This window comes from Pleurodeles waltl, chromosome 3_2, assembly GCF_031143425.1.
Source record: "Pleurodeles waltl isolate 20211129_DDA chromosome 3_2, aPleWal1.hap1.20221129, whole genome shotgun sequence".
NCBI classification, from domain to species: domain Eukaryota; kingdom Metazoa; phylum Chordata; class Amphibia; order Caudata; family Salamandridae; genus Pleurodeles; species Pleurodeles waltl.
The window spans coordinates 74,558,636-74,571,464 of NC_090441.1; the positions used below are offsets into that span (position 1 = coordinate 74,558,636).

At 42.9% G+C, this 12,829-nt stretch overlaps 1 protein-coding gene across 1 annotated transcript in view; it reads right to left on the reverse strand.

The window, feature by feature from the left end:
- The window catches only part of TBL2 (transducin beta like 2), a 144,521-nt gene that overhangs the window by 43,069 nt on the left and 88,623 nt on the right, over positions 1 to 12,829 (reverse strand). Inside the window, exons 5-6 of the mRNA XM_069226783.1 lie at positions 4,302 to 4,428; positions 3,581 to 3,733 (exon numbers count right to left, since the gene is read on the reverse strand). Coding sequence (XP_069082884.1) covers positions 3,581 to 3,733; positions 4,302 to 4,428 — 280 coding nt within the window. The remainder of the gene's footprint in view (positions 1 to 3,580; positions 3,734 to 4,301; positions 4,429 to 12,829) is intronic.

Genomic DNA, 12,829 nt, shown 5'->3' on the forward strand with positions numbered 1-12,829 from the left:
AATTCGCAGTTAGCACCCATTTCAAATGGGTGTTAACCCATTCGCAAAAGGGAAGGGGTCCCCATGGGACCCCTTCCCCTTTGCGAATGGCTCTGAAAAAATGAAACAAAAACGTTTCATTTTTTCGTGTGTATTGCAACTCGTTTTCCTTTAAGGAAAACGGGCTGCAATACAAAAAAACAAAAAAAACTGCTTTATTAAAAAGCAGTCACAGACATGGTGGTCTGCTGTCTCCAGCAGGCCACCATCCCTGTGAGTGCTGCGAATCGCAAGGGGGTCGCAAATTGCGACTCACCTGATTAATATTGAGGAGGTGGGCCTTTGCGACCCCCTTGCGATTCGCAGATGGTGTCAGGGACACCATCCTGCATCTGGGTTTGCGAATTGCAAACTGCGAGTCGCTCAGACTCGCAATTTGCAATTCACACACTCGGGCTTTCCTACATCTAGCTCAAAGTTCCTTAATCACAGCGGATGGACACAAATTAAGTTAAATAAATCTCTACTTGGTCGATGCTCCACACAAAGTCCAGGAAGTGATGGCATTGCAGTGCTGTCAAATTAGAAGGTTGCAAAGAAGAGTGATAACAATGCCAATGATTGGCAAGTAATGGGCATGCTAAAAGCCACTTTTTAGACTTTTTTTTTTTTAGATACATATGATCATTGATATAGTGACAGCACACGTGTGTTGCCAGCAGGCTTGACCTAAACAGTAGTGCTAGAAAAGCAAGCAGTGGAAGCACACAACCTAGACAACGAAGAGAGATAGTAAAGAGGCTATGCTCCATGGGAGGGACAAACCCAAGTTGTCTTCTCCTCCCTGTTCCATATTGTTGGCTCGCCTTTTGCTTCTCCTCCCCATACCTGCACTCCATATTGCTTCCCAACATCTGCACACTCCTCTTGCACCTATTGGCTCTCCTCTCCACCCCTATACTTCCCCCACTGCCAGCTTCTCCGTGTGCTTCTCCCCTCTTGTTCAATGTTATTATTTTTCCCGTTGCTGTTACTCCTGCGACAGGCACCCTCCTGGTTGTAAATTTTTTTTTTTTTTTTTTATGTTACAGATTCAGGTCTGTTCGGTAACTAAACAGAAAAAGCATCCTCGTCATTTTTAGGTGTGTGCCTGCATGGGGTGAATGCCTATAAAGAAGTTTTTGTTATTCAGCCATAGCATAAAGTAAAAACCATTGACGAAGTCCCGATGGCGAGCCCTATTGGCTCTGTCAATGCTCATTTATAAAACACAAGATTGGAAATGGAGGCTTGGCCACAGGTAGTCGGTAAAGCACCTTTGAATGGTCTTAGAGGAAGCATTGAGCAGGCAGCCTGACTATGATGCTTTAGTGCACAGCCTGTGAGCTGTAACAACCCATGCTGCGAACAGCTGGATTCTCAGCATGAGGCCATGCAAGAGACTAAGATACAAGAGCTACCGTAGTCAATACAGGAAAGAAAAACTGCCTAAATAACCGTTTTACAACAATCCAGTAATAAAATCAAATTAACTTTCCAGTGCATCCTGATGTGAAGTTAGAGGGGACAGGAGTAGTTCTAACTCTGGTAACCACAAGGCCACAATCCAGAGAAGGATCTCTGTTTTGTCCCAGTTTCATTTACAGTCTTAGTATTCATCCAATTCACACCAACCAATAGGCACTGAAAAAATATATTAGAAACCTAACAATCTAAACATCGTCAATGTAGCACATGAGCAAAAGTCCAAAGCAGCAAAGCAGAAATGTACAGAGCGAGATAAAGATTGTATAGTGGTGATACCTCTGCACATCAGGGTTTTAGAAGAGGAGTGGTGTAGGGGAAAGAAAACACGCTGTGGGTACAGTTGTCCAGAAAGGGAGGCAGAACTTCAAAAGATTTGCCACAAATGCAAATGTTTGAAGATGATATAATGAGATGGGATGAAAAACTGTGATAAAGCGGTACTTAAATGCAAGAAGATAAGGAGCCCAACCTTCATGATACAAAATCCTCCTGGGGCGGTCCACAGATGCAAGAAGAGCTAGGTTAGTGCCTCAAAGTGAACAGAGGTCCACTTGAAAGGTGCTTAAAAGACTCTTTTTCTCTATGAAGACTTAGAGCTGGCAACTGGCTTCGTTTTCCAGTAAAGAAAAAAATGTATTGGCCTAAGAGTTCTGGACAACTGGATGTGAGCTAAAAGAAGTACAACTACAGCTTCCTTTTATCTGCAGGGCACAAAACCTTCAGCACAAGACAAATTGCATAGTGCATTAAGTATAGGTTCGATGAAGGCTAAAACACAACAGTAATTTGGGCAGGACGGACATCGCCCGGTAACGCAGATTTAATGTAAAAACCCTGTTACAGGTATTAGAACCACCTTGGTCCTAAATATATTGTTCGTTCAGTTGAAATAGGCCTGTGGATGCCATCAAGTTTTTTTTTTGTGATAATTTTTTTTGAATTTTTTTTTTTTTTTTGCTTTTAGCATTTTTTTTATTTTCAAAACATTAGCAAAGTGAATCACGTGGTTTGCAAACTGTGACGCATAGCGATCATTGTTTTTGTTTAGTGCACTGGGTTTTTATGGCTTCAGGGTTACATTAGCCTACGTAATTGCTAGTAATATTTGATTTGTGAACGCAGACACCCACTTAATTAAAAGTACTTTACACCCAATGATGTCCTCAGGCCTAGCTCATGACTGAGACATGGATTCACAACCACTGGTCTGTTTTCTAACATGAAGAGTGTTCTCCGTCGCTCTTGGGAGTGCCCCCATCCCATTTGAGTTCAGTGTGTGATCAGTTGCCCCTACATGCTGTATGTAAAAGGGTTTGGTGGCTCCTTATTATGAAAGATGAGTCCTGGTTGATGCGCCTCACAAGCTCCCTCCTTCCTTTACTAATCAAACTATGCCCGGTGTGCAAACCACAGATTTCTCTTCCTGTCAGGTAATTTAAACTTTTTTCCCCTGAACTAACGTGTGCCAACCAGCTCACATTCTCACCACAGATGTATATTTAAACCATTTTAAGGCTAGACTGTTGAGATGAGGTAGATTCAGGAGTTATTTTTTGTTTTGTATACAATGGTTCGGTAATTTCGGATACATATTTAAAAAAAAAAAACAAGATGGGCAATGTGTAAAGGAGTTTTTCATTTCTATATCTGAACAGTCAGTTCCTCAAATAAATTGTGGGCAGACATCTCAGAATTATATAAAAGTACTATTCAAGTTATTTTTGTTCCAAGTGGGCACTGCCAGAGGGCTCACAGATTGTCACGTGTACTGGAAAAATGCAGGGAGGGGAAGAGGCGTAGCATTTGCAAGCAATGCAAAGAGTGTGAGTAGTGTATGGCCTAAAGACCTTCAGAATCATCTTTTTTGACCAGGAACACAAAAGAGATGCCACCAAGCCTCTATAATAACAGGAAGGAACTGCAAAATATTTTCAACTGTTCCACGGATCTGGCCAACCATAAAGTAATAACTTAATAAGTTCAAAACTTTGACAAATACACACCATGTGAAGATAAAAAAGGCATCAGATAAATATGAAAATGACATGCTTTAATTTTGCTAAAATTTGCTTACCGCCTTGAGTCATTTGAAAAGGAAAAAGAAGATACACCAGCCGAATGCCCTTTCAGGTCGAAAGCCCTTGCTACTTCTTGGAAGTCACCAGATTTACTGAAGCATACCTCCCATACCTTCACATCAGGGGTAAACCCACAGGATGCCACAAACCTAGTGGGGGAATAGTATCACATTTAGGGATAACAGTGGTAGACACAGATCATATGCATGATCACAAAAAACACTAACTTCTGGTAAAAAAAAAAAACAAAAAAAAACAACACTGAACAAATTAGGTGTAGGCCCTCAGTCACCTGCGTTTTGTTAGGATATTCACCTCAAAACCATAACCGATCTTCTACATGGAGACTCACCTCACGCCATGAGGTAGGCCTTCAGTACCAGACACTTTTCATAATAAAGGGTCTACATTAGGTCTCACCTCGAGCACGAAGGGAGCCTGGCAGCTATCAAAACATATCAGAGTGCAACAGCAGGATACAATCCTGTCTACAGCCAAGTAGCACAAGGCTTGCCTTGCACAGGATGGCTCGACTGCAGCGCAAGGCCTCCCGCACACAGGGAAACAGAACTAGCACATGCGGAACCTTCTCCCTTCAGAAGACATGTCCCTCAGCAATGCATGCGAGTGTGCAGTTTGATTAAACATTTCTCACAAAGGCTGTAATAGAGAATGCAGCAGTCGCAAGCAGACAACACTAACTAGTACAGGACTCACCTCCCGCAGGGTGATACTGCTGCATAAGCGTTAGTCATCTGATTAGTATTGATGTTAGCCAACACTTCCCCTTTCAGGTCCCACACAAAGATGTTGGTGTCACTGGAAGCTGTCATGATGAACTTCCCTGCAAAATAAATACAGAATGTAATTGAAAATTGCAGACAACAAGATCTCATACTTTCTTCAGTTAACTTAAACTGAGTTTACGCAATCCCTGAGGTATCAGTGCACGCACATGGTTCGAGGACAGATACAGCAGCAACAGCTACAAGCGTTTAGACTGAGGCATTATGAACTGCTTTGCCTTCAGATAAGAATCAACTGTGAAGCATCTAATGTGCACAAAGCACAAAACCCCGAACTCCCTTTTAGCATACAAAGACTTTTCGTTAAGTGAGACTGCATTAGGCCGCAAGACACTGTCCAGCCTTTATTTAGCCTGAATGAGGAGTAAAAAAGGTGTGAAAAACATTCTCAGAGCAGGAACAATGACCTGAGGGTGGGGAAGTGTTTTCTTCCCCTTGCAGGAACATCGGTTAGGGTGGAGCCAGGAACTCCATTAATTTCGAAGCAGCCGGTCATGTCACAAGCTATGGTTAGGTGACATCTGGAAAGGCCCACCTTTGTCCCCCATAGTTAGGCTGGCACCAAACCCAAGGGGAGAAAAGCTGTCCCAAAAAACAGGTTTAAGTGGCAACTGGGTCTGAAACAGATTTTGCTGTCGGCTTCTGGCTGTCTTCATGAGTCTTTAAGTGCCTGCCCTGATGTCCTGCGATCTCAGAGGTATACTCCTGTGGTTGTTGGGCACCAACAGAAGCAGCAGATCCATAGCATCAGACTGAATTTCAGCTGCACCCCAGTCAAGGCTTCTAGGACCTTGAAAAAACAAAAAAACAAAAACACACCCGAGTCCCATTCATCACTGTTACTTTTCAATGAGAAATTTCCAAAGCTCCAGAGGGACCAGCCTTCTTCAAGTATCCGGCCTTCGGTTCCATGGTGACAGCTACAATTCAGTGGTGTTCTGCTCAGGGAGTGTTTTTCTTCTGAAGTGGGACTTAAACACGTTTTTGAACTTCTTGACTTTTCAGCAAGACAAATACCTTTGTTGTACACAACCAGGGTTCCATCGCGGTCGGCCTCAAGTCTCGCCTCGGTCCTGGTCTACCGTTTCCATAGACTATCATTTGCACTTTGTGGCCCTATTTTCATTTACATCTGAAAAATTCATATCTCTGGATCACCTTCTTGGATTGTCACTGTTTTGGTGTCAGTTTTTTAATTACATTTTTCTTCTAAATGTTTTACACATTTTTCTCCAAGTTAAGCATGTCTTCTCTGTGCCTTAGCTACCAGGTGTTCAGCTTCGGTTTAAATTACTGAAACTGTTAAATGGACCTGACAAGTTTGTGAATTTATTAACGGTGGCAAACCTCCATCTACCTAACACTAATCCACTTTCTTACACTCAATCTTTCAATGTCAAAGAGGTTATCTATGCACTCAAATACAATCAAATGACAAAAGGTAAAATATAAAGAATGGAGTCCAGCAAGAAAGGTTAGATGATGTGAATGTGAATGGAGGGGATGAAGAGAAGCTGGAAGTTGAACTAAGCTGTGCAGAAATCACAGTCCAAATGAAAGATAACTGGGAACATTTCAGAACACAAAGGAATGAGAAATCCATTGGTCCGAGATGTCATCTGCTTACACAGCAAGAGGTAACTTCCAATCCCTGCAGAAATTAGTCTTTGTGAAGGGAGTACAGAGTTGTGTGATAATTATCTAACCACACTATTTTTCCATATCAAATGTTGCCAGTAAAAGGCAAAATGTGTGACATTTGGTATATTAAGTACAAGTGCTGCACATTATGCTTCCTTTTTAAGGGAAAAACATGGAATAGGAGGAATTTACAGGATGAAGTAAATACCCCAGTAAGATCTGACCCACTTGTAACTGGGGCTTAAATATGTTCACTTAACGTGTCTCACTCACAATAACCAACCTTTTTCCTTTGTTAGAAAATGATAAAAGTCCTTTTGTAAAGAAGTATTTTCTACAAGACTGCATGTGAAAGACATGAAATGTTGGCATACAGACATCCATGTATATATGTTACTCAAAGCAGCAACCCCACAACTCAGACTCACAGGATTAAAGATAACTGTTCTGAATGCAAAGTAGCATTGCCTATTACAACAAAGGTTTGTTCCTGTTTTTGTTTTTTTTAACCTACTTCACTTAAAATGAATATTGTACATAGAGACATCGAATTGAAAGTAGTATTTGTAGATTAACAGGCATTTATAAATAATCCTCATATTCCTAACAGGATGTATGATCATTAGTAGCCGATAAATGTAATATAGTTAAAAACAAATAAGGCTACTTACATGTTTTAGGTTACAGAGACACAAAAAATGGGAGATATAGATGCAAGAACAAAAAAAAATACAATTCCCCCATTCCACACATACATCCTAAACTATCCATTTCAAGGAAACAACTGACAATTGAGTTGATTAACAAACTATTGTATGTTCTTTTAAGTTTCATTCTGCGGTACAGCACCTTTTGTTGGGGCTCTGAAAGGCAGAATTCAATCGGTCACTACTGAAGTTAGTTACTTCAGACTTTCATAATTTCAAAATGAGCTTGTCAGAAATGAATGCAGGTGCAAGCCAACGTTTTTCGGGAGCAGTGAGTATTTTGTTACAGTTCCTAAAATTGGTGTCATCAGTGGGGATCCAATCAGTTTCTTATAATGCACAAGACTCAATCAACTAGAGGAATCCAGACAACTCTACCACGCTTAGGCAAATCCATAAAGACAAGTACTCCTTGAGCCAGTGGACACCCCAATACACACAGAACAGTCTGAAACAGAAATCTAATACAGCCCACTTACTATTTCTTCCTTTACATTTAGACTAAGTACGAAACAATTTGAAGTAGGGTTGCTCTGTAGAATATATATACAAACACACCAGGATATTCTACCATTATTTTATCCACCGACTTTAAATTATAAGAACAGTTCACTAATTTCAGGTTTAACGGCATTAATATAATGCTTCTCTAATTTACACCATGGCAGTGATTTCTGTTTTGTTTCAGAATTTACATAAAAATGGAATGCCCCTGTTGTGAACGATGCAACCCTGAGTTGGGTCCCTCACACAAAACAGCCCCTCTCCGCCCCACCCCCTTCCATCCACAAAGAACGCAGGTGAGGGGAAGTGACACTGCATCACTTACATGTGCTGCTGATATTACAGTTATGGCTGGGGAATGCAGAACAGTCAGAATGTATGCATGGCTAAACCTGCTAGGAAACAGCCATGCATCTACTGCATGCTTCAAATACTAATAAATAGGAATAATCTGCAGCACTGTGCAAACTCCTGCTCACCCCGAAGATAATCGGTAGTTCTTCAAGGAGAATGGACTTCGCGACCCGTCCAAGAGCAAAGAGCTAGAATTAGAGAAAGAGAAGTGAAACAGTCTGTACGAGAAGCAGAGCTAGGAAAATGACTGGCATTTTCAGTCATCGCACATACTGTGTACAGCATTATGCCTAAACTAGATCATTTGTTTGCAAAAGTCTGGTTCAGATAAGACACTGATTACAACATGGAATCTCATGCAGACACCCAAAAGGCCCATGCCAGTATTTAAAAGATCAAGGGTGTAAGGAAATGCCTCCTTGGCATGGTTACCCCCTGACTTTTTGCCTTTGCTGATGCTATGTTTATGATATGTCACACTCTCTGGAAAAGATGCAGAATCTTATGACCTCATGAAGGGTACCCTGATTGAGGGCTTTGGATTCTCCACTGAGGAGTATAGGATTAGATTCAGGGGGGCTCAAAAATCCTCGAGCCAGACCTGGGTTGACTTTGTAGACTACCCAGTAAAAACACTAGGTGGTTGGATTCAAGGCAGTGGTGTAAGTAATTATGATGGGCTGTACAATTTATTTGTGAAAGAAAACCTATTAAGTAATTGTTTCAATGATAAACTGCATCAGCATCTGGTAGACCTAGGACCAATTTCTCCCCAAGAATTGGGAAAGAAGGCGGACCATTGGGTCAAGACTAGGGTGTCCAAAACTTCCACAGGGGGTGACCAAAAGAAAGGGGTCACAAAACCTCCCCAGGGGAAGGGTGGTGAGACAGCCAAAAACAAAAATAGTAAAGAGTCTTCTACAGGCCCCCAAAACCCTGCACAGGAGGGTGGGCCCAGAGCCTCTTCACAAACCAATTTTCGGTACAAGGGTAAAATCTTTGATCCCAAAAAGGCCTGGTGTCGTGGCTGTAATCAGCCTGGACACCAAACTGGAGACAAGGCCTGTCCCCAGAAAAATACCACTTCTAACTCCACTCCAGCTAAAACTGGAATGGCCAGTCTCCAAGTGGGATCAACAGTGTGCCCAGAGCAAATCAGGTGTCACACTGAAGCTACATTAGTCTCTGAGGGTGGGGTGGATTTAGCCACACTGGCTGCCTGGCCCCCTAACATGCAAAAATACAGGCAGCAGCTCTTAATTAATGGGACAAGTGTAGAGGGCCTGAGGGATAAAGGTGCCAGTGTCACTATGGTGACAGAGAAACTGGTTTCATGAGTCTTGTTAGGACCACGTTTAGGTTCCATGAAGGAACAGGTGGTGTTCTTGGTGGTATAATTCTTTTAAGACCTTCTATGAATGCTTTGATGACTGGTATCCTATACAAGGAAGTTGAATAGGTAGTCTGCAGGTATGCAGATATTGCTGCAAGGTGTATTTTAATAGAAGAGAAGGCTAGCTTTGCTTTTTGTAAATGGAGCAAGTAATTTACTATATGTTTTGGAGTTGCGTGTAGTGGTTGTATCTGATTATGATGGCAGTAACAAACAAATCTTTTCCACTAACTTGCGTAGCAGTGTCTAGTGGATGGCCTTCTGGCCTGCTTTATGACTTCCATACACTCTTGGCTAAGTTGTAAGTGTCCGAATTCTAGGATTTCAGGAGCCAGATTGCTAGATTCAGCGATGCTGGATCTGGGTGTCTGATCTGTTGGTTGTGTTGCGTTAACAGATCTGGTTTGTTGGGCAGTTTGATGTGGGGTACTACAGAGAGATCTAGCAGTGTTGTGTACCAGGGTTGTCTTGCCCACGTTGGTGCTATTAAAATGAGTTTGAGTTTGTTTTGACTCAATTTGTTTACTAGATAAGGAAGGAGAGGGAGAGGAGGAAAAGCGTAAGCAAATATTCCTGACCAGTTCATCCATAGGGCATTGCCTTGGGATTGCTTGTGTGGGTATCTGGACGCGAAGTTTTGGCATTTTGCGTTCTCTTTTGTTGCAAATAAGTCTATTTGAGGTGTTCCCCAGAGTGTGAAGTAGGTGTTTAGAATTTGTGGGTGGATTTCCCATTCGTGGACTTGCTGGTGATCTCGAGAGAGATTGTCTGCCAGTTGATTCTGGATCCCTGGAATAAACTGTGCTATTAGACGAATTTGATGGTGGATTGCCCACCTCCATATGTTTTGAGCTAATAAGCTTAACTGCGTTGAATGTGTTCCTCCTTGTTTGTTTAGATAATACATCGTTGTCATGTTGTCTGTTTTGACAAGGATGTATTTGTGGATTATGATTGGTTGGAAAGCTTTTAGTGCTTGAAAAACTGCTAATAATTCTAGATGATTTATATGCAGTTTTGTTTGATGTATGTTCCATTGTCCTCTTATGTTGTGTTGATTGAGATGTGCTCCCCACCCTGTCATGGAAGCATCTGTTGTTATTACGTACTGTGGCACTGGGTCTTGGAAAGGCCGCCCTTTGTTTAAATTTATACTGTTCCACCATAGAAGCGAGAGGTAAGTTTGGCGGTCTATTAACACCAGATCTAGAAGGTGACCCTGTGCTTGAGACCACTGTGAGGCTAGGCACTGTTGTAAGGGCCTCATGTGCAGTCTTGCGTTTGGGACAATGGCTATGCATGAGGACATCATGCCTAGGAGCTGTAGTATTGTTCTTGCTTGTATTGTCTGATTTGGAGACATGTGTTGAATGACTCTGTTGAAATTGTGAATTCTTTGTGGAGTTGGCGTTGCTACTCCTTTTGTCGTGTCTATTATGGCTCCTAGATATTGCTGTACTTTGCTTGGCTGAATGTTGGATTTTGCAAAGTTGACGGTGAACCCTAGTTTGTAGAGGGTTTGTATGACTTGATTTGTGTGGTTTGAGCATTGTGTGAGCGAAGTGGTTTTGATTAGCCAGTCGTCTAGATACGGGAATACATGTATTTGCTGCCTTCTGATGTGTGCAGCGACTACTGCTAGGCATTTTGTGAATACTCTTGGAGCGGTTGTTAAACCAAAAGGCAATACTTTGAATTAGTAATGTATTCCTTTGAATACAAACCTTAGATATTTTCTGTGTGATTGATGTATTGGTATATGGAAATATGCGTCTTTGAGGTCTAGGGTTGTCATGTAGTTGTGTTTTTTGAGCAATGGTAACACTTCTTGTAGTGTGACCATGTGAAAGTGGTCTAATTTGATGAATGTGTTTACTACTCTGAGGTCTAGAATTGGTCTCAGTGTTTTGTCCTTGTTTGGTATCAAAAAGTACAGTGAATAAACTCCTGTGTTTATTTGTGTGCTTGGTACTAATTCTATTGCATTTTTTTTGCAGTAGTGCTTGAACTTCTATCTCTAGAAGCTGTGAATGGTGTTTTGATAAATTTTGTGATTTTGGTGGTATGTCTGGAGGGAATTGCAGGAATTCTATGCAATAACCATGTTGGATAATTGCTAGGACCCATGTGTCTGTAGTTATTTCCTCCCATGCTTCGTAATATTGACTTATCCTTCCCCCCACTGGTGTTGTGTGGGGGGGGTGAGTGACGTGTGAGTCACTGCTTGTTGGTAGTGGTTTTGGGGCTTTGAAATCTTCCTCTATTCCTAGGGAATTGCCCTCCTCTATACTGGCCCCGAAAGCCTCCCCTGTACTGTCCCTGGTAGGTGGACGGTGCGGACTGTGAGGTACTAGCTTGTGTGGCCTGACCCCGAAACCCTCCTCTAAAAGGTGTTTTGCGGAAGGTGGTATAAGATCCTCTGCTCTGCGGGGAGTAGAGTGCGCCCATGGCCTTGGCAGTGTCAGTGTCCTTTTTGAGCTTTTCTATGGCTGTGTCGACCTCCGGACCGAACAGAAGTTTTTCGTTTACTGGCATGTTAAGTACTGCCTGCTGAATTTCTGGCTTGAATCCAGACGTTCTGAGCCATGCGTGCCTACGGATGGTAACCGACGTATTAATGGTCCTTGCGGCTGTGTCTGCTGCATCCATAGAGGAGCGTATTTGATTGCTGGAAATGTTTTGACCCTCCTCAACAACCTGTTTTGCTCTTTTTTGTAGATCTTTTGGGAGATGTTCAATGAGATGCTGCATCTCATCCCAGTGGGCTCTGTCGTATCGCGCTAGCAGCGCTTGTGAGTTGGCGATGCGCCACTGGTTTGCTGCTTGGACAGCGACCCTCTTCCCGGCTGCATCGAACTTTCTGCTTTCTTTATCTGGGGGAGGTGCATCCCCAGAAGTGTGTGAATTTGCCCGTTTTCTGGCAGCCCCTACCACCACAGAGTCTGGTGGCAGCTGAGAGGTGATGAATACAGGGTCCGTAGGAGGCGCCTTATACTTTTTGTCCACTCTAGGCGTTACTGCCCTACTTTTAACTGGTTCCTTGAAGATCTCCTTTGCATGGCGTAGCATGCCTGGGAGCATAGGCAGGCTTTGGTAGGAGCTGTGGGTGGAGGAGAGGGTGTTAAATAAAAAGTCATCCTCTACTTGTTCAGAGTGTAGTTCCACATTATGGAACTGTGCTGCTCTAGCCACCACTTGTGAATAGGCTGTGCTGTCCTCAGGTGGTGATGGCCTAGTTGGGTATGTGTCTGGGCTGTTATCAGACACTCGTGCATCGTACAAGTCCCACGCGTCTTGATCTTGGTCATCGTGGCTCATGGCGGTGTGAGCTGGCGAATGTGACGGGGTGTAAGTTGGCGAAGCCGGAGTTACAGGTGGAGGCGAGGGAGGAGGTGTTACCTTTTTTGCTGTTTGTTGCTGAGGAGCCTCTAGTGCTATAAACTGAAGTGTTCTCTTTCTTTTGACAGGTGGAAGGGTACTGATCTTCCCTGTCCCCTGCTGAATAAAGATACGCTTTTGCGTGTGATCCACTTCAGTGGATTGCAGTTCCTGTTCGAATCTGTGTTTTTTCATTTGTGAAGACATAGAATGCTCTTCAGTATAGGAGCCTGAAACTGGGTCTGTTGGTGCTTTTTTCGGCTCCGAAAACCCTGTTGTTTGTCTTTTCGGCTCCGAGGTAACCTTCCTCTTCTTTTGTGCCGAAAAATCTTGGCCCCTATGGTCTTCGGCGCCACTGTCTCGGCGTCGATCCGTGTCGACACCGAACTCTCGGTGTCGATGCTTCTCTTTAGCACTCTCTCGGTCCCGAGGAGGCTGCATGCCGGTGTCTCGACCGGAGTC